The sequence below is a fragment of the Hippocampus guttulatus genome, chromosome 14 (genome assembly GCF_054856545.1).
Source record: "Hippocampus guttulatus isolate MCC_2025c chromosome 14, RoL_Hgut_1.0, whole genome shotgun sequence".
NCBI classification, from domain to species: domain Eukaryota; kingdom Metazoa; phylum Chordata; class Actinopteri; order Syngnathiformes; family Syngnathidae; genus Hippocampus; species Hippocampus guttulatus.
Genome location: NC_141274.1, coordinates 9,410,370 through 9,432,500, shown reverse-complemented (window position 1 = coordinate 9,432,500; position 22,131 = coordinate 9,410,370). Strand labels below are relative to the sequence as shown.

Genomic DNA, 22,131 nt, shown 5'->3' with positions numbered 1-22,131 from the left:
GGCGGGGATGAAGAGGGGACAGTGGCTGAATGCCTGCTAGGACAGGAGAAAATTGCCACAATGACAGACGGGGGAGCGAGAGAGAGATTAAAGTATAGGGAAAAGGTGGGGGAAAGAAAGGTGGCCTCGATGAAATGTGAGGACAAAGAACAGGGAGGAAAAACAGGCAATGTAAAAAAAGAGACTAAGCAGAGGCAAAGATGAAAGATGACAGAAAAGGAGAGCGGAAGAAACAGACGGCAGAGTTGCCGGCGTCTCCTCCCATGCGGCTGCGCGCGTGAGTTTGCCCGGTTCTATGAATTTTTGATGGCCGAGGGTTACGGGGCTGGCAAATTGTGACGCCTTGCCATGTTAAAATAAGAAGAAGAGTGTGGAAATGAGCAGCACACCAAAGTGAAACAAACACACAGATTGACAGCAGGATATGGGAGGGAAGAATAAAAGGTGCGAGAAGAAGAGATTGTGCAGGGGTAATGAGATGTGGTCGGAACACGCGGAAAGAGACAGGTGAGGATTCCTGACGACAGGGTGGTGCTTAAACCAAGCCCAGTGGAACCGCGATTGAACGGAACCGGAACCCACGCACTTTGGATTTCACCACATATCGTGTCCCGTCCAGTCAAAACATCCATCTGTACAGAAAGTGTCGATGTCCGTAAGCGCGGCTGTGGCACAATTAACCGACACCGGTGAGACCGTTGACACTGATCTAAGGTCCAGACTACATTTGGCTCCCAGACACGCCACTATGATGGCCAAGTCGGCAGTGGCGACTGCCTCATCAAAGGCAAGCAGTGGAAAGCATTCATGTTAGCTTAACGCCGCGCTCGAGCGGATAGCATCTACCTAATCACATCTTTAGCATCGTTTTTAACGGATCGTTCACGATTTTTGAGTATGCTAAAAGAGGAGAGAATCAAAGTGTCCTTTCACCACTGGATCAGAGACGACACGCTCAAAATGTCGGCTACAAGCTAAATTTGAACTTTCACGAACAATCGGCTCGAATGGACAACCCCTTACCCTAATAAGTCTGTGAAATCAAGTTTTCACTGTCGTTGAACACCACCATGTAAATTGACTGTTTGACATTTGAATTGCAATGCGGAGATAGCGAAACAAATAGCCAACGCCTTCACCCCACCTCACCATGTCTAATTATCAGCTACCCATCTGCCTACTTGAGTCTCTGTCTTGACAGTACAGGAATCAGGAATGACATCAGAGAAACAAAGATGACAGAGATGGGCGGAAGGATGCACGAGGCAGAAATGATGCTAAAATCCCGCTCCTGATTGTTTTTGTTTTTCATCTTTCGTGTAATCTACTAGTGAAGTGGGCCGGGCAGGGCTCGACGAAAAGTGAATCGATCAAGAAAGAAGAGCAGGAAGGTGATGAGTACGAAGGATGGCAAGGAGGAAAGATATGTAGATTACGTTGGCCCCCGTGAGTCAGCTGAGGTGAACAAGGCATGAAAGATTTCCATTTGCTCAACTGCGTGTGATATTCATTTCTATAGATGAGAAGCTGCAGACCACGAATAAGCAAAAGATCTCTCCGTCACAGGAGACCGTGTGTAATGTAACCCGCGCCGCGTACACAGAATCACATCACGGAAAAAGAAATAGGAAAACACAGCGAAGTCACAGAAAACGACACTTTTGACACTGTCATACCCAACACGCGCCCACGCACGTTAGTTTCCATACGCGCAACTCTTTTCATTTAGCGAGCTCAGGTCTTCATTAAAGGCAAATTTACAGCAAATTGGATCAAATTCCTCCTGTCACTTTTCATGTGGGCTGCAACCACGCAGAGGGACAGAGACAAAGAGCGTGTGCACAATGCCAAATTTGGCGAGATTTGTGTTTTTCACTCCACTTCAAATTCTGACCTCATTTTCCAGCCTTTCATGCACCAATAGTGGTAACCTGTAACCTGACAACATGATCATCTGTCCACTGTAGTAACCGCTTGTCCCCGATAGCTCTTCCATTTCCTATGTTTTTATGATTTTATGTCCTGTTTTTATATAATATCTCGTTTACTAATTTTTACATTGTATTTTCTTATTGTCTGTACAGTGTCCTTGGGTGGCATGAAAGGCGCTTTTAAATAAAATGCATTATTATTATTATTATTAATGTCATCCGATCACCACTGTGATCATTTTGTCTCCCAAAGATTTCAGTCACCAAAGGTGCAAAGATACGAAGCGCTCCAAAATAAAACTGCGGCGTACCACAACATTCGAAGTGAAGCGCCGACTTAACGCATTTACTATTGTGACCTAATGATCGAGCGCAGGGGACAAAAACATTTGGCATGATCAAATCCAAAATACTGAGGTGTCAACCGCTCGTTTTCATGACAAGCGGTTGATACTTTTCGTTAAGCACGATACTTGAAAATTGACGTTGACATCACCGAGCTCGTGTGTACGGTCGCGCACAAGACGGCAATTCACACACATGGAGGCTTCAACTCCTCACCTAAGGCACATGTTGGCAAGTCTTTCGATCTCTGTTTCCATGTGTTCTTGGAGCTCGCCGGGCCTGAGCAGCACTTGGCAGATGGGGCAGATTGGAGCCTGGCTGTCGTACAGCGACATTTTCTTCTTACCTGGAAAAATGCAAAGACAATGTGAGTTCAAACAAGTGATAGCAAAGCAGTTTGGGTAAATGGAGCCGGGAACCTAAACAGCATCCTTCACCGCAGAACGGCGGGCAAAATTGGCAAACGGGCACAGCGAGCGCGAAAACGCCGGCACATCCGCATGCACCCTCGATGAAAATTGAGCCCGTCGTCTCAGGTCAAGGCAGTGAAAAGGGGATTAAAGAAAGAGTCTGCCTTGGATGAGATAATGGCGGATAGACTCTGCCGACATTAGCGGACTTCATTGTCCTCGATCGGCAGGCTGCGGGGACGCCCTCGCGTGTATTTGTGGCAGCAAACGTCGGCATTCGTTTGGTACGACACAGCGGAAAAGTTCAATCATAACAGGTGCTTAAATGAGAGAGCGCTTTTAACCAATCAATTCCATCTCTTTAGCCAAAGAATAACTGGCCAAAATATCCTGTTACGACCACTTGTCACCATGGCAACTAAAAGATGATCATGGGACTATTGGTGTGTTTGGGATCGCTCATTTCAATGCTAACAAACAAACACACCTGTTTAATTCATCTCCTTTTCGTCACATGTTCACAAAATATTTCTCTGAAGATCTTATCCAAAGCAGCGCACAATCCCTTTCCCCTTTTTGCTTTTTTTCCCCCCTTCTCTGTCAAATATTCCCTGAGGGATGTGAATGATTGTAGGAGGCAATGGGCAGATAAATCCAGGGGAGGAGACCAAGACGGGTGGAAAGGCTATGTGTGTGTGTGTGTGTGTGTGGGGGGGGGGGGGGGGGGTTGAGGTACGGGGGGTGTTGTTCGTGTCACACTCCGGTCTTGTCAGTGGCTTAAAGATGATTAATGTCGGAACAGAACGCGCGCACGTGCCTTCTTCTCACATGTCGTACTCTGCACACCAAAGTTTAAAAAAACAACAACCAACCTTCATCTCGGCGATGGCAGGACATCACCAAGTGGATGGACAGAGCGAGAAATGAAGATGAGGAAGGGAGGAGGATGAGAAATGATGAGGATGGAAGGAGAAGACGACCGGGACAATAACACGGAAATAGGCCTGACAGGACTTTTTAGCGTCGAGATTCCTCAGGACGCCGAATGCCGACTGCTACGGCGAAGAAGGGCTGGATGAATGCATGGATGGAGGAGAGGGGCAAGGAGGGGCACGTGTTCTCTGACAGCCGTGATTGAGAGGGGGTCGGATTCCGCCTAATGTGCAAAGATGGATTGGCTCTCGTCTTTATTTCAGTCTTTCGGTTGTCCCTCCGCCACCCCGCCCGTCTCAACACACCCTCCTTCCAGTTCACGTTTTCTCAGGTTCATCTTTTGGTTCCCACTCGCTTTACAAACGGTAGTAAAGTGACCACATTTCAAACAGCTGCTTGAGGATCATTCATGTGACGTCTTCATTTATTTGTATCTTCAAATATCAAGAAAAGTTCTACCGTATTATTGTATTAGAAGTACTTACTCTGCCCACCTTAAATTTTTGAGCAAACCTTGCAGCCTGTGTCAAATGTCATTTTTATTTTCATTTTGTTTTGTGTTTTTTTTTTAACGGATGGCGGGCCACAAATGGCCCCTGTGCCATAGTTTGGACACCTATGTCCAAATACAATTAAAAGGAAAAAAAAACAATTCAAATAATACGTGTGCGCATGCAGTTTTATTATTTGAGCCTGTGAAAACGTCAGTCAGACCCCAAAAAGTCGGATTGAAAATGAGAGCCCTTCTTAAAGGTTGCCTTCTTGAATGAGACGACACGCTTCACGGCTGCACCTTGAGCCTAATGAGCAATCAAAGAGTCCAGATGGTGAGGAGGGGGCGACGCATCATGCGGAAGAATGGGGAGCAAAGAGAAATCGCTCCGCGTTTTCCCTTCTTTGTCCTTCACCGTCATTTTAATGTTCCTCCTCAGTTGGGGGGTTTTTTCCCCCTCCCTTTTCAACCTTTCTTTTTTACCTTTCCGTCCGTATTCTCATTGGTCAGTGCTGCGTAATAGTCTCTGGAAGCCCGCTCCTCCTTTGATGCGGCGAGACATTTGGACGAGCTTCAGCCTCTCGATGTCTTGCCACCGTGAAGCCTCACCGGTCCATCCCCGCGTGGCTTTTGGCCCAGATGAAGTGGGAATCGATAGATGCAAGATAGCGCCGGCTCCCAGTCACAGACTACAATGGGCCGAGGTAAAAGGCCACCTCCAGAGAGAACGGGGATTGTCAGCTCAATACTCACTCTCAATGGCAGCAAAGATAAAAAAGCATTTGGGCTGCCCCTCACGGCTCAGTGGACTAAGAGGCACACCGTGTACTCACAACACGGCTCCAAATCCCATTTAATGACCTGCATTGCCTGTCATCCCTTCACTTTTATCTCACCTATCGCGCCGCTGTCCCGAGAAGCACACCGCCGCTTCCCCAGTCGCACGCCACATGCTCCAGCCGGACGTATTCAGACGGAAAATGTCCTTTAATTGACACAAATTCATCCAAGGCAAAGAGCTGCGCCCGCCTTGAGCTTGTATTTAGCATTTTCAGTGTCCTTGGGTGGCATGAAAGGCACTTTTAAATGAAATGAAGTATTATTATCATTATTATTATTATTTTGTTCCTTTGTCTTTCATATCTGCCGTCACGGATTGATTTGTCTTGTAAATGATCAAAGCTATTAGCTAATGAGGCCTGGGCATGTAAAACGGATTTAAGTACAACAAAAAACAATTTACAAGTTGGCACGTACACACCTATGGAGAGCGCCACGCGCGCTATCGCACGCTAACCAAAACGCCAAACACGCAAGCACTTGCAAACATGTGGAGGCTGTTTCTCTGTCCTTGAAGACGCACGGCTGCAATTCGGCCCTCTTTGTTGTTCGAATAAATGAGTTTTCTGACATGCATCAAGTGTTTGCGCCCGCCTGGCGCTCGCTTCTCGCCTCCCACTTCTCTGCTGCCTTTTTCCACACTGTTTGCCCGGCCAGTTAGCTAGAACAGCCGCCAACATCGGTAAACAAGGAAATCTCTCAGCCGCAGCCCGGCGCGTAACTGCATTACAGAGGCCGATAACCTCTTCAAATAATGTGCGATAAGGGGAATTTGATTTGATTCGCAGAAAAGGGAAAGAAGGCCACTTCTGTTTCCCCTCAATCACATCCTTTTACGTTCTCTCCTTGCTCCTCTTTCTTTTTCATTTTCTCTCTCCTTTTACCACACAATTTTCCCCACAGCTTCTCTTTACTTAGCTTAAAGGGTCCAGGCCTCATTTTGTCTCAAACGTCCCTCCCAGCCGCCTCTTCCCTCTCACCACAACGACGCCACTTCGCATCCGCAATCAAATAAATACCGCCAATGTGTCAGCATTCATTTGGACTCTCGCCTCTCTTCTCGCCGGCAATAGAAGGTGAGGTGAGGGGACGGGGGGATGGTCGGTGGGGGGCTCTCCACGAAGCAATCGTCTCCATAATGGTAAATATGAGCCCAAAAGCAGGGACAGCATTAACACAAATGGGTCCAGCAAGGTGTCTTCAAGACAGATGATTTTATGCCCCCCCCCCCTCACCCCTCGTGAGCTGTGATTTAAGCGAGCAAGACACCGAGCTGATTGTTGCCTCTGTGTTTGCTCATGTGCTAAATAGATGGCTCTGTGTGGCTCGTTCAGAGGACATTTGATGAAATGGAACGGGGGTCAAGTTCAGTTTGCCACCCAGGCCGCGTTCCGCTGCGCCATGCGCGCTTCCGCCGTCTCGCCTCATCGGCGTGTGCGAGCGCTTGTGTGAATGTGCCTGCGTGTTGGCCCGCACTGACAGTGATGCATGGCACTTTTAAATAGCGCTCCTCCACGCCCAGCTCAAAACTCATCACCGGGCTCTTTCGCCATCCCGCCCTCGCCTCTCTCCCAGGGGTTGTCACTTTTAGAAAAGCAAATGAAATGTCGGCATGGTGGGGAGGCGGGATCAGGAGATGGCTGGATATAGGGATCAAGAGGGGACAGGTGTGTGTGTGTGTGTGTGTGTGTGTGTGTGTGTGTGTGTGTGTGTGTGTGTGTGTGTGTGTGTGTGTGTTTTGTGCGTGAGTGATTTGTATGTGCAAGGCTGGTTTCCTTCTGTTGAAGTCTGGAGAGTCGAAAGCTCTGTGTCTGTTCATGCATGTTTTACAATTGAGCGTGTGTCATGAAAATAGCAAAATAAAAAAAGAATACAGTCAGTGGGCATCCGCGTCATTTGAGTGCTGATACCAGAAGCTAATTTGCATATCCAAAAATAATCATGTTCACTTTTGACTAGACACAGTCAACTAGTTTGATGATTGCAGATTGTCGCAGTGTAGAATTGCACTGGGTCATAGTTTACATGAAATAACAACCGCAACAACAAACATTCTCAGTTTGTCAACCGCAACTAAAGAGGCAACGTTTTTCAGACGAAGCTTGAATTGGATGCAACTAGATTTTTTTTTTTCCGCATCACAAATGAAGTGGTGGTGATTTTAAGGGAGGATACAGAAATAGTCAGAAAGAAGCCAGGCAAAATTAGCAGATCACAAACGATCAGCTGACTCGCTTTCCTTGGCTCCGCAGATAAATGATGATCGGATGATCTTTGCGCACACGCGGGCGCATTTTTGTGTGCATCAGCTTGTGTAATGCGGGCTTTTACTCCCGGGACCTTGCCCGCGCGTGCCTGTCTGAAAAACACAGCAGTGGGACGGATGCCGGAGAGGTTATCTCCCACCACCGACAGCTGTTTCTTCAATCCATCACCGTGACACATGCGCCCGAGTGTGCGCGCGCGTCAGCGTGGGTTCATTGGTGATGTCGTGAAGAAATAGTAAAAGAGACAGAAGTAAATTAATGGAGCATGAGCCACTCGCTGACCCACGGAGGAAACCAACATCAAGCCACACTCTCTTTGAGATAAAAGGCTGAAATCATTCCGAATAATGCGGGGGCTGAGGAAGGTAATTGTAGGACGGCGTTATGACAGAACCTGAAGCGGTGACTGTGGCGACACGGAACACAAGCAAAATTCATTTCGTGCGCCTTATAACAGTGGTCGCCAACCTTTTTGGTGACAATTCAGACAAGCACATGTTGGAACTTCTCTTGTCAGAATTGCTTCATGATGGCTGCCCGCCAGCTGTGCGTTTGGTCAGTTTGTTCCTATTACTTTGTGTGAACCGCTTCTCCTTTCAATTTTTGGCGGCTTGTGTTTATTTCAACTTGCAAAGCAACGTTAGAAGGGGGGACTCCGATTGGTTGGAGTCACGCACATTTTTGCCATGTTCGACGGAGTCAATTTGCTCCCATCTCTCAGGTGTGTCTTTGTGCGGACCCCTGCTCATTTTGTTCAATTCTTCGCAGTGAAATTAGCACTGCAACCTAGAGTGAGTAACACACCGTGAGTTGTCCCGACTTATGTGAGACAAATGTTGCTTCCACATTCCAGACCATTCCAAATTTGACATGTTAATTGGATATACAAGTCCGATTTTTTTTCTTCCTAATTATCATTGCTCTCATTTTTGTCGCCTTGGAATACAAAATAGATTCCAACTATTAATAAGTGACAGAAAAGAGCCGTCTTTCTCTCTTGACGGCCTGCGTTTCATTTCGCCTTTCTCAGCTGGCGATAAGAGAAGGGCCACCTAACGAAGAGGTGTGGGCGTGAGGCCTGTCAGTGATCATCTCCATGTCAAAGGGTCTGCCAGGGAACATGCCGTCTGGCATTGGCGGTGGGAGTATCAGCAAGTAGGAAGCAGAAGCCCACATTTGGCCTGAATCACTCTTTAAAACAGACACAGCTTGTGTTCTTTGAAAAGATGTCATCATCTCCTGTCTTAACATTGCATCTTCATATACACGGTGCATGCATATTTATATATAAATGTGTGTGTGTACACTAACTATTAGTGCAAGTCGGTGTATTGTAATTTTAAGGCAATCGCTCGAGGCGCAGGCAAGCGGGTTCTCAACTCCGCGGGTACGTGTGGTCGATATTGTCATGTCTTTCAATCAAAACCTTTAAATCAATGTAGGAATCAATTCATTGAATTTTAATGATGATTACGTTCTTTAAAAACCCTTCCTACTGGCCGCGGCAGAGGAGGGCCATCTCATCTGGCTCCTCTCACTGCGGAGGAGCAGCGGCGCGACTCTGTGCTGGTCCCAGAGGGCGAGTTTCTCACCTCATCTCAAATGCTGCGGTCAGACCGAACGCGTGTTGTTGGGCGTTGCTGGCGGTGCGATTCCGTTATTCAAGGTATTTGCTATATTTACTGAAAACATAAAACACACACACACACACGCACCAACCGAACGTGTTGATCATTTGGAAATTGAGTTTCAAGCATTGAGTGCGAGTTACAAAATGACAGCCTCAGTACAAAGCGGTGTTTGTGCTTTGACTTTTGCAAACTGTGTGAATGGCTTTGCAATAGATAGTAGGTTTTAAAAATTGTGCTACAAGAAGCACAGGTCAAGTTTAAGCATCCAGATAACACAATGCCATGAATTGAAATTGTGAGTCGACACATGATGCTGTTTGCTGCGATTTCTCTTGATAGTCATGTCGTTTTTTTTCTTTCATTCTGTCCATGACTTTAAAAAAAACCTTTTTTTCCCCCTGTGGTTCCATTATCCTCCCATTATCTCTCTCTCCCTCTCTGCTGCTTTCATATGGTCGAGCAGCTGAATTAATTACCAAAGCCAATTAACGCTAGATTGGCTGATGTTTTAACTAATTAGCTATAATGAGGGTTGTGGATGCCGGCTTGGTGTTAATTGAATCTTAACACAGTGGGAGGGAGGGCATGGGAGTAGGGACAGATGGATGGACGGATAGATGGATCAAGGCACGTGCACACTTTACACATGCATGTACATGAGTGGTCATTGACGATATGGGGAGCACACTGGACTCATCTGCTATCAACGTTATTGGCCAATTTGTGAAAAAAATGCACATTCGTCATTGCATCTTATGTATGTGTGTGTGTGTGTGTGTGTGTGTGTGTGTGTGTGTGTGTGTGTGTGTGTGTGTGTGTGTGTGTGTGTGTGTGTGTGTGCGTGTGTGTGTGTGTGTGTGTGTGTGTGTATATATACATTATTTGGTTTCGTTTTATCTCTCATATCATAACCTTGCCTTGCTGATGAAAAATCTGCCTGGTACATGTTTGTTATTGCAATATTGCAATACGTGTCAGACAAAGAGGAGCAGCAGATTAAAATCTTAAATCAATGTCACAGAGTCCTCGCCGTGCCAGATTACCGCGTGCATATACCTGGGCTTCATTGTCACCTGCCACATCATGGCAGAGATGAGATGTGACATGTAGGCAAGGATTTAGAAGGATCTATGGCTTCACGTGAATCCTCATGATGTACAAAAGGAGTGAAAATGTCAGTGTAAAGTCTTTTTGATTGAATAAATGTCATCATTTCCTTTACTTTGTACTTTCAACCCCTGGCCAAAATTACGCAATCACCAGTCTTGGTGGATGTTCATTCGGTTGTTTAATTTAGTCGAAAAAAAAGCAGATCACAGGCCTGGCACAAAACTAAAGTCATTTCCAATGGCAAATTTCTGACTTTAAGATACACAAAAGCAGATTAAACAAAGATGTCGTAGCGAAGTCAGCAAGAGTTACTTGTTTGGCCAAAGCAGAGAGAGAAAAAAAATATGGAATCACTTGATTCTGAGGAACAAAATATGCGCTCATGAAAAAACCAAAAGATTGCAACTGGAGGCGCGCCTTGAGCGTCCTCTTTCATTCCCCTTCCCCGATCAAATAGCATGTTTTAGCTCTTTCGATCACTTTGTGAGCATGTCATTGAAATGACATTACTGAAAGTCAGTTCCAATGTGCTCTCTGTCTGAATGTCCTTTAAGTGTCACATTCTGCAAAGTTATGACGTATCCCTGTCCTCCCTCTGTTGCGCCGCCTCGGTGATCGAAAGGCGTGAATACCGAAGGACTGGAAGGTGGCCATAAAAATCTGCATGGCCGTGTAAAAGGCTTAATGATTTGAAAGTTACACGAGAGAAGAGCCTGCAGTTTGTCCCATCTGTCAACTCTAGCACCGGAGCCGTCGCCAAATGGCCCTGCCACCTAACCCGACCGGCAGTGATGCGTGCTACAACGCTCCCTCCCTTCGCACTGTCGGACCGGATCTTTTCTGACTGCTGCATGGGAGTTTTCAATATCCACAACAATGCTACTGTGTATCAAGACAGTTTGTCTTCTTAGTTGGACTTTTTATTATTTATAAGTATGCTAGGGCACGTTGCTTAAATCGGCATGTATTGTATTGTATTGTATTGTATTGTATTGTATTGTATTGTATTAACGAGAAAGGATTACACGGTAACATCCGGTGGATTACACGGAAAGACTGGACAACTTCGGCTCCTACCGCAGTCAAAAGTGTCATGTTCTGCGTTACACTTCATAAAACTGTTTGCTCGGAGATTTGAATCTCACACTGTCGGGAAGAAGGGGACCAGCATGGTAGCGATACGCTCAACGGGGCGCGTAAAGTCGACTCTTTCTGTTGTGCTTGGTTGCAGTAATCACTGATCGACAGAATCGGCCAGAGTGAAGTTGCGAGCGAGGGTTGATCAAAAAAAAATAACGTCAGTGCATTGTTAAGTACTTCAATAAACTATAACCAAACTGAGTTTTGCTCCCACTGCCTTTTCAAATACACGCTAGCGTGCACGCATGCTAGCGTATTGTTGAAGCTAGCATACGTTTTAAAAGACGGTATTCAGACAAAAGACATGTGGGACTGACATCAAGAGAAGATGTAGCACTGTCCATCAGATACATGCGTATTCTATGCATGACATCTTGGATTGCTCGGTTGCTGTGATGTGTTTTGACAACCTCAATTTCTTCCTTTTCAACCCGGCCGCATCTCTTTAACATTCACTTGCAAATTTTTGAGGGAAATTGCAATTCATTGCTAGAAAATACCCTTCTGAATTCAACAAAAGAATCCCCCCCCCCTCAAAAAACTAATCTAAAAATCTATCAGCAGCACCAAAAATTAGTCACGACAATCATGGCAGGTAAATGAGATGCTTTTACACTGTTGGCACGTGACCTTCTATTTCCTTTCAACAATGCAGAGAGAGGGAAACTACGGCATTAGGACCCATGCTTTTTTTGGGGGGTGCGGGGGGGGGTTACAATCGGTGAGAAGTAGTGACTCGAAATGTGCGCCGATATAAAGCCATGCGCCACAATGGCGAAATGTAAATCAGATAAGTACAAGGAATTGATGTCATTCAAACAGCCCTATTCTGAAATCGGGGGGGGGGGGGGGGCTTTTGCACAGCAGATGCAATTGTGTGCGTGCGTGCGTGTGTGTGTGTGTGTGTGTTCAGGATTGTCAGCGATGGGTAAGAAGCCATTTCCTCTTGCTGAATCCCTGGCTCTAAATGATGGATTGATATCTCTCTTGTCATGGATTATATGTGAATATGTGCGCGAGTGCGTGAGCCCTCTCAGCCTCTTGCTGCCTCTCCTCTCAGACCCTTATCAGCTCTTGTCACAAACAGAGGATAGGGGATAATCCTTCATACAAGGGTGGCAGTCCGGTCTTCCATCCATCTAGCTGTCCGTCTGTGCAACGTCCGCCACTTTACCACCGCTTACCCAAGTCCAGCCGGACTCCAAAATAAAACACAGCAATCAAGCTTCCCGCGTGGTGGCAGCGCGTGGTTGGGGGGGGGGGGGCGATCAATGAAAGTCACGGTTTTGTGTTTGCTCGTCCTGTCTGAATGTCTTTTGAATCATTCTCGGCAAAGATTAGGAATGGGTCAAAATTTGAGTGACACCATTTTCACTCAACAGCCACGACACCTGCAGAATCTGCTCGAGAGCCAATGCAAGAGCTGTGTTTAAAAAATTCTGCCTGGTAACATTGTCAAAATGTTTAAAGGTATGACTATTTGGATGCACGTGTCATATTGGGGTTCTATCGGTCTCCTTTCCCTCCTTTGCAGGTAAGAAATGTAGCCAAAATTAAGAAACACCTCTTAGGAAAATACACCTACAGTAATAGGACACTGCTTTTCATAAATATATAAAGAATTGATACAGCTCTTTAATCGATCCAGTAAATGGGATATTCTGTGTATGGTGCAGGTGGACCTATTTAAGCGTCCGGAGATTCTGGATCTTTTCCATTGAGCATTTTCATTCTCTAACAGGATTTTATAAAAACCAAACAATAATAATAATAACAACGTATTAAAACAGGCCAGACGCAGTAAACCCAAGCGTCACTTTTGCTCCGGTGAGTGCATGTGCATGTGCATCGTTTGACTATCACAATGACACATTTGTGTAGCGCTACGAGAGGTGAAAATATAGGTGAAGGAATACATCCAGGTGCACTTGAGCAGATATGGGATGCCTCTCGGCCGGAGCGGCAGATTGCCTAAGTCTCACCTGAGGCGATTCCGTGTCGTCCATCTGAAAGCGTGGGTGTCTTGTGTGCAAGCGTGCGTGTGTGAATAGAAAGGTTGGTGTGTCCACTCATGGGGACAATCAGACACGGTGCGATTGCATCACCGTCGCAATTGGTTGTCATTGTGATCTTTATCATCGCGCAATCTGGGCCCGTTCACTTGCTCTCCATATGCCTCACCTGATAATAACACGCAGCCCAGTAGAGGGCACTGTTTCACAACACTTCGCTTACGTTGGGTCGACGGGCTGTCAGTCATATTTAAATCGCCCACTTCGAGATTCATTTCATATGGTGCGCTACATTGTGTTAATATTTGAAATAAGTGGTGAAAACAGAAATAAGGTGGGGGTTTTTTTTTGCTATTTCTTTTCCAATAATCCAAATAACTATGTTTAAAACAAAGAACAATGTTATTTCAGGTTTCTGCCGATCGTTACTTTTGTCTTATGTCTCATGTAATCACGACTGTTATACTAATGTTTTTTTTTGCCTGATAAAGAAGCAAATGGATTGGTACGTTCCTTCCTACGTGCGTCTGGAAAATAAGGAGGACCGCGGGCTTATCTCCAACACACAAGAAAGACCCTGAAAGGACAAATCTTATACAGCTCGGATCAATAGAGAATTAAACGGACTGAAATGGCTTTAGCCCACACATTAACCCGCCTTCTGTTTACTCACTATTTTCCCTGCCCATCTTTTCTAGTATCCTCCCATCTTTCTTGTTGTGTGTCTTGTCCTTCCCAAATAGGGCGCCTGACAAGCACACTCTTTGCAACAACTTGAGTGGGGGTTTTGGTGACAGCCAGCAGAATGAAATGCGTTCTATTTTTTAGTCTGGGCCTCAAAAACGTCGAGGTGAGCCCACGATGCCCAAGACGGCCGGACCAAGTAATAGCAAATAGATGACAGCGGCTCGGTATACCCTCTCTGGATGCACATGCACACACCCCGTCTGGGGACTCAAATCTCAGAGCAATTTTCTGGCTTGATGATTGGCAGCTTGCTGCGTATTCTTCCCTTACAAGACCTGATGATAACTCGAGCTATCCCATTCCAGGTTTCCATGTCGCCTTCTTTTTCTCTTTTTCTGCCAGTCTCCGTCTTTTTTTTCTCCTTTTTTCTACTTGCTGTGTCTCCCTGAACAAGCACATGCCCTTCTAACTGCCTCTTCTCATCCTTCTTTCCACCCTTCTTCCCCTCCCCACTGTCTCTCTCCGGGCCTGTTGTGGGCCTATTACAATGACAGCGGCGATAAGGAACATTTATCACATGTGCGGCGTGCTCGGGAGAGAAAGCCCTCAACAGGTACAGCGGGGAAATTACACAGACGCGCAGCTTTAGGACAAACAGATTGTACCGTGGGCATACAACTGCACCAAACTGCATCCACATTCACATACACAGAGTACAAAATAAACGACGCTTCTATTCTCCCCTTTCAACACCGTAGGACCACAACAAAAGCAACTACGGTAACCAAAACAACCCTAAAAGAAAATAAGATAAAGTGAACAAAGATAAGACCACCTAAAGTGAGCTAAAATAAGCCAAACTTAGCTAAACTAACCTAAGCTCAGCGAACCGTTTCCAACATAGCATCATGTAACCTAACTCCACCTAAATTACTCAATCCAGTTACAATTGATACGTATCCGTCGACTTCATGATTTCTTCCAACTTTCCCACTCATTTGCAACTCTTGTTTGTCCTCTCCAAGGCGGAAAGTCAGCGGTAAAAGAGAAGGGAAGCTTTCTATCTGTCGATCCACACGTCAGCGTGTCTCAATACTCTTTCGTTCGTAGCATCTCTCCATTTTCAGACCGTCACTTCACTGCTGTGACGCAGAATAGTTGTTGACTTTATTGTGATCAAATAATGAACCTTTTGTTTGCCACATAATGTAGACACACAGTCACAAACAATGCCTTTTTGTTTTTTGCGCATCTTGGTACAGTCGTACCGCAAGTGAACCGGTGCAGGGCCGAGACTGGGACAAGGATGGGCTGGGGGTGGAAGGAGAGAAAGAGTGAAAGAGAGAGAATTGAGGTGGGGAGTGCAGAGAGTTTGAGTGAAAAAATACATTACAGAGGAAATGAAACACCGACATTTGAAAACGACTGACTTCCAGAGAAACGACACATGACATGTATTCCATTTACAGCGATCTTTGTTGCAATTTAGACAAGCTCGACATATTCTCACAGGCAGGCAACAACGCTATTTATGTTCCTGTTCACAACCAAATGTGATCCAATTACCAAGATAAGAGCTCTTTTTACAGGGTAAGCGGATAACATTATTATTATTATTATTATTATTATTGTTGTTGTTGCTGTTGTTGTCATAAAACTCTCCCTGCTTACACTAGATGAGGGGGGCTACGGGGAGGCGTTATTTACAGCTTTAAAAAGAGATTCTTCAACAAAAAAAAAAATTACTTTGAGCTAAAAACATGATATGATGCCCCCCCCCCCCCCCACACACACACACATTGCCCATTTGTCACGGCTGTAAGTGCTGGCCAGCCGTGCACGTGTTACTGTACCCTGTCACACTGCTGGCTAAACAAACGGCGTCTTGATGTATGAGGGCCTCACCCCCACCCCGATCAACATATGCACTTTTAACTAGTGCGCTAGCGGCTTGGCGTTGGCAGACACCACCTTCAGTGTGTGCGTGCGTGTCACCGTCTGCACGTGGGTAATATGAAAACCGCTTGTGAGAAATTCACCCCCCGGGCACCAGCTCATCACTCTTTCCCCTCGGTCCCTCCCTTCCTCCAGATCCATCGATCTTGATTCCTCGACTAAAGCATTAGCCCTCTATTACTATGTAGAGGCCGGAAGTGTCTTTGACAATAGACGAAGAAAAGGGAAGACAAATTGAAGACAAGAACAAGTGTGCCTTTACAGGGTCCCGATGTATTTTCTGCAGAATTCTTTTGACGGCAGCTGTAATGTTGAAACTTTCGACGGCGACGATTATTTTTCGACGACGGGACAAGGAGGTCTCCAAATGAAGTGACCGGTGGTGTCGTGGCACCCGCCTTGGCTTTCGCCCGACTTACGTGAAGCAAGTAGCATGAGTTCACTTTGCACCCGGTGACGCGAGTGGTCGTCTGCCTTTGTACGCGCCCTCGTGATTGAAAGGTGAGCGTGCCAGGGCGTAGCCAACTGCGATGGGCTCCGGGTCGACATGACGCCCAACAGAATAGACAACACATAGCTTGTCCTCATCAACGGGGACCGTTTGTGATGTTGTCGAATTGGAGCATGCCTAGTTTTCCATTCTCTCGGGGTGCTTTTCTGTTTTATTGACTACATATGTATTTATTGTCTCCGGTCAGTCTCGAGTTTATCGAATAAGGCACTAATCTGCCAGAACGAGATTAAAGATTAATTGATTGTTGCGGCATTATTATTGCGCGCCATAAAACATACGCGGACACGCACACGGTCACATGCACAGCGGGTCCTACCAAATATGGGGGCGAGCGTGGCGTACAGCCACGCACGCGCGCTGCTCTTATCGCCAACAGCCACTGATGCACAAGCCGGGAAAGGTTAATGACACAGTTGTTCCAATGTTTTATGGCTGCGGTAAATTGTTGCACAGGCCCTCTTCTTATCAAGCAATAAATTCATTAGTGGCTAACACACCTCACCAGCGCAGCTCATTGCGCTCTGACAAACAAGATTAGAGGATTGAAAGGCCTCATTGTAGATGTGGGCACTTTGGGACTCCGGGATAGTCGACGAATGACACTGGCACTTCAAAATCTTTCTGTTTGAGTTCAATGTATTTTTGAAAGAGCAAATTCAGGATTTATTTTTTATTATTTTTTTTTTTTTGTGATCATACCTTCGAACACCTAAAATATAGCTTCTTATGTCGGCTCTTGTTAAATTCAATTGGCAAATATTACCTGCTGTGTGCAGAGGTAGATGGAGCCTCGCCTCTCCTGACAACATACACACTCACTTGAGGCTGACTAATCTCAGATTAAAAGAATTTTCGTTTATCGCGTGTGGTTTTGGTCCCCCATAAACCGCGATAAACGAGGGATTACTGTATCAATAAAGACGTCCTGTATTGTATATTGTATTGCATAGTGAGAGGAGCGTCGGATCAGGCGCTCCGGTTGTTCGAAAGAACATCATGGCTGCTCCTCACCAATTTGCACGAGGACGGGGAGACATTTTTGCCTGACTGTTGGTCCGTCTGAAACCACAGGCACCCACCGCACGCCTTTTTCCGCTTTTGCAACGGCTCAGCAGGTGCCGGTCCTGAAGAAATGTTCAATGACAGGAAGCGTGTTACCACATGCGCAACAGTGAAAGGAGGAAACAGAGATTGGGCGCTTGAAAAGTCCCACTCAGGTTAAGTGGAAGTTTGTGCCGCAAAGGAGCCGAGGAGTCGTGTCATTTCTGGTCTTACTGGAAGCCGGCGTGAGAAAGCACAATTTGTGAAGAGTGTGAATCTGACGAATCAACGGCATCCATTTGAGCGGCGATGAAGAACAGCTTATTTCATTCTGAGAAACAGGGCCGCATTTTCTCACCCAAATGGAGGCCTTGCAGCCATTTTGAATACGGCTATTACCATTAGAATGAACATCAGTCCGCACGTACCACACACACAACGAGCAAACACGCCCACACGCGCGCACACACACAAACACACACACACACCGTGTACGTGTTCATCTTCTCTATAAGGCCATCACCATTAAAGCTGTCAAAGTGTTGAGTATTACTGCCGGGGAATTGCTTCTCATTCAGCCGGTGTGACGCATGAGATCGGTGTGACACACACACACACACACACACACACACACAGGTGCGTGCACAGAGACACTCACACACACTCAACTTGGCAAATATGTTGACTGTATGCGTATGAGTAATTGCAACAGTTTTTTTTTAAAGTGTGTGCTTGCACTTGCTCACGATGTGACAGGACCACGTCATTTTCAAATATGAGTGCAAAGACCGCCGCTGGGAGACAAGCTACTCCGCACGCACAGCCACAAATATTTTGTTCTGTTCTGCTGAGATTTAATATTTTGTGGTCTTGTAGTCATTCCGAAAAAAAAAATGAGGCAATGAATATTAAAAAGTTAAGAGGCAGTGGTAAGTGAAATTGTAATTGAAAGTGGGGGAGGATGAAGGACGGCAGGAAAGTGCCACAACCGCAGCTGAGCGATGAGCATATGCTGAAGAGGATAACAATGGCAACAGCGTTTGATTCGGCATGAAATCTTTATAAATCATTTTTATAATACAAGTGTAATGATGGCAGTGGCAAGCCTTTAATGAGCTCTATTTAATCTCAGCAATATTAGTATCTACCAAGAGGAAATGATTTCCCCTGAGCACCATTCTTCATGTTGAACTGTCTTGAGAAAGTAGTCAAACATTTTATTGTGCTTTTGTAACAACAAAACAGTCCGGCCTCATTCACGAATCGTTCTTACAAATATACCGGTTCTTCACTGCCACTGACTCACTTTCGAGACCAATGCCGCTTTTACCGGTGTATGCAGACTGTTGGAATACATTTGAGTTTTCAAATGTCATGTCTGGGGCTCCGTATGAATCGGGCCCATCAAACAAAATGACCACGGCATGCTACGGCGACGCAGTTTCTCATTTTGAGATCGAATGTAAAGACGTTACATTTGGAATGGAAAGCTGCGGGATGATCAAATAATTCTGCCACAGCTCTGGCTTATGATGTTCAATGTTCAGAAACCAAAAGACGGTCGAGGTGTCTCAAAACATTAGCGTTAGTGCAGTCCAGACCAATTAGCCCTGATCCGTATCTGGCGCAGAAACATCAACTCCAAAGTAGGAATTTATTTCAGCCCCCCCCATATATGCCAAATTGTAAACCGAATAATATATATATTAGCAAATATAACACTTTTATTTTTTGATTGGGTAGTGTTAGTGGCCCAAAATAATCTGCAAAACATGTTTTGCTGCCGACCATTTTTGACACCCCTTAAATGTCGTGTTTTTTTTTTTAATGGAAAAAAAAACAAAACAAAACAACTCTATTTGGCACAATTGGCTGGCTCCAGGCAGAAAAAGATGAGCCAAAGACACACACGCACACACACAATGTGTCTGGAGTGAGTGCTGACGCATTTATCACATTAGTATTAGTCCTTTTCTCTGTCGCCACAATCCTTCCAGCTGGTGTTGACATGCGCTCCCCGCACGCCTGCAGCACCCCCCGAGGCCCTGCGTGTGCTTCTCCGGAATGCTGCCTGCGACTTTTCTCTTTCTCTGATCATTGGCGTCCTAGTCAAAAAGCTCATTAGCAGCGCAGAATATAAACGCACGAAGGTTCCATTAAAATGCCGTGTGGACGAAGAATGGGAAAAAAAAAAAGAAGACCTAAGAAGAGAGGTTGAACAGAGAATCTGAGGGCGAGCAAGTGACAGAGGACAGACAAGATTGGTGATGCCAGCTTCCATATGACAAGCGGCGACGTTATGAAGATGGACGGGCGGCTGAGACGAAGCGCGTGACCTTTCCCCAAATGCCACATGTCAGCGTGCTTTTATGTCACTCCCCGCAAAACAATATGTCAGAGGCATAAAAAAAATCACAACGCTCACTCTGAATGATGCCATTATGGCCCACCACAAAAAAATCATCATTAAGATGACATTATTCCACACTTAACTAGGAGGATGGAAGTGGGAAGGCACGGGAGGCTCTTTGAATTTATGATTGGTCGTGATTTCCGGAGTAATGTAGGCACAGTCAACCGTTGTCTTTTTAGATGTATCGTTATGCCTTTAACGCTTTGCCCTGAGACTTTGGGGAAACGCTAAGCGCGGCAATGAGGAGAGCGGAGATTTCTTTTCCCGGAGCCGCCGTACGCCAGCCAGTCAGCTTATGGATATATTTGGCAACTACACGCCCCCCACCCCCCACCCCCATCTAATTGAGACACATGAAAATAATTTTCCCCACTCCATAACACGGCCATATTCTAAGAAAAAGAACATGTTCAGGAGCAAACGGAATCAGATGAATTATGAGGGGTTTTTTTTGTTTGTATACTCTTTGCGGCTCGTTCATTTCATACTAATTTAATTTTAATCAACAATAGCTTGATGTGACCCAAAATCTATTTTTGATGCTGATTTAAAATAAAAACGTCTGTACCTTTTCAATAGCACATAGGTTTTGGATATTTATCTTTTTTTATTCAACCTAATATGCTACAGGAAAAAAACGGGGACAGATTCAGAATCAGTGCAGTTAATCCAGAAAATTTAATTGCATCACTCATTAAAAAAACAAAACAAATAAACAAAAACAATTTGCTGTCATGCAAATCTACTCTGAAGAATCTAAATGATAAAATGTTCAGTTTGAATTAAAAAGATTATTTTTGTTTATTCCATCCGCATGTCAAGTGTGAACTTTTTAAATGATTAAAAAAAAAACGGAGGCTTTTTCCAAACTTTTGACTGGTACTGTGTATCAGACAGCCTGCTGAATGTCATCGTGTGTGATCAAATATGTATATTGGTGACAATATTGGCAAACATTATTTATTTATTTTCATCAATTTAATTCCATCTTTATGATTTGTTTTGTGTTACTCTTCACATATAGGAGACGAGGCAGGGGAGGCTGCGGTCCTGTGAATGAAAAGTGCCACCTGGTCCACTTGAACTATTGATCTGTGGGATTGCACCCTCAGCTCGTTTGACATTTTCCAGCTATTTTTAGCCGGGAGACATTCTGGCTCGAGACGTTTGACCTACATAACCCCCGAACATGACCGCGGAACGCCGGCCCAAGTGGACACGTTCGCACAATGCGGACGCGGCTCGACGAATGCGAGCTCACACGCGGTGTCCGTCCGCGCGTGATCGCTCCTGACATCAGCAGAATTGAGTTTCGGAGTCAATGCCGATGTCCTCTCTAAGTCAATCATCCAATCAGCGCTTCTCCCGACGACATGGGTCAAAGGCGAGAGCGGCGCCATACTTTAGTACGACATGACAAAAATCCCCAGAGACTGAACGGGGCCCGGGTGGGAGAACCTTCCGCCCGGATGCGGCGGGGAACCTCACATACAAATGGGCAAAACAGCCACATAAACAGGAAAGACCTTCCCCGTTTCTCCCAATCTGCCAGTCGACAATAAAGCACAATCACGCAAACATTTATGGCTTTCATAAACCAGAGTCAGTGATTAATGCTAGCCCTCGTCTTCGGGATTTCAAATAAAGCGTGACACATTTACAGTCTCGGTCAATGCAGCGAAAGCCCCATTAAACATCTTGGAGGATGGATGGCCTTGTTGCGCGCACACACAAAGACACCCGAAGAAGGGAATTGATCAAAACTCCACCTTTCGGCGTTTCCTCCCAAGTCATTATGAGCCTTAGTCCCTCATGGCTAGTTTGCGAGGCCTCTGATGGGAGCTGATGCTTGGCGGCTAATGTCGCTCTTTTGCGTGATTCTTCTGCCACCGTCTCCCACTCGCACTTGTCTTTTTAGATACGTTTAACAACTGAGGAAGGAGGCTTGTAAGAAATGTTGATATATGACCGCGAATCAAGAACACCGCCTACAAAAGCGGGCAAAGGCCGAGAAGGTTTTGTTTGCCGGTGACCCAGGAGCAATATAAAGTATGTTCTGGTGCTCGGACCAGTTTTTGGCATGAAACAAAAATGGGTCATGATCCTGTCCTTGTGTGTCTCCAGCAGGTGGCAAAGGAGGGCTTTCCCTCCAGCGTGCACACCTGCCGCCAGTTTGTTCATCGAGTTAAGCCATCTATTTCAGGACTTCCCAAGACCCAAGTCTGTGTCGGATTATTGACCTTGTTGCTGCTCTTGCTCAAGTGTTGTTTTCTAGACCTCTCGATCTCGCCAATGTCGTTTTTGCTCACTAGCTTCTCGCCATGTAAGTATTTATGTTATTTTGTCTTTGCTCTTGCTCATGTTTTTGTTTGGTGAAATTGGACTCAAGTCAATTCATCTATAATCTC

General features: G+C 45.6%; 1 protein-coding gene across 7 annotated transcripts in view; it reads right to left on the bottom strand.

Annotated features, from left to right (window-relative positions):
- The window catches only part of rnf220a (ring finger protein 220a), a 113,104-nt gene that overhangs the window by 20,341 nt on the left and 70,632 nt on the right, over nt 1–22,131 (bottom strand). For all 7 annotated transcript variants that reach the window (XM_086128551.1, XM_086128550.1, XM_086128554.1 and 4 more), the window contains one exon: nt 2,493–2,622. In XM_086128551.1, coding sequence (XP_085984677.1) covers nt 2,493–2,622 — 130 coding nt within the window. The remainder of the gene's footprint in view (nt 1–2,492; nt 2,623–22,131) is intronic.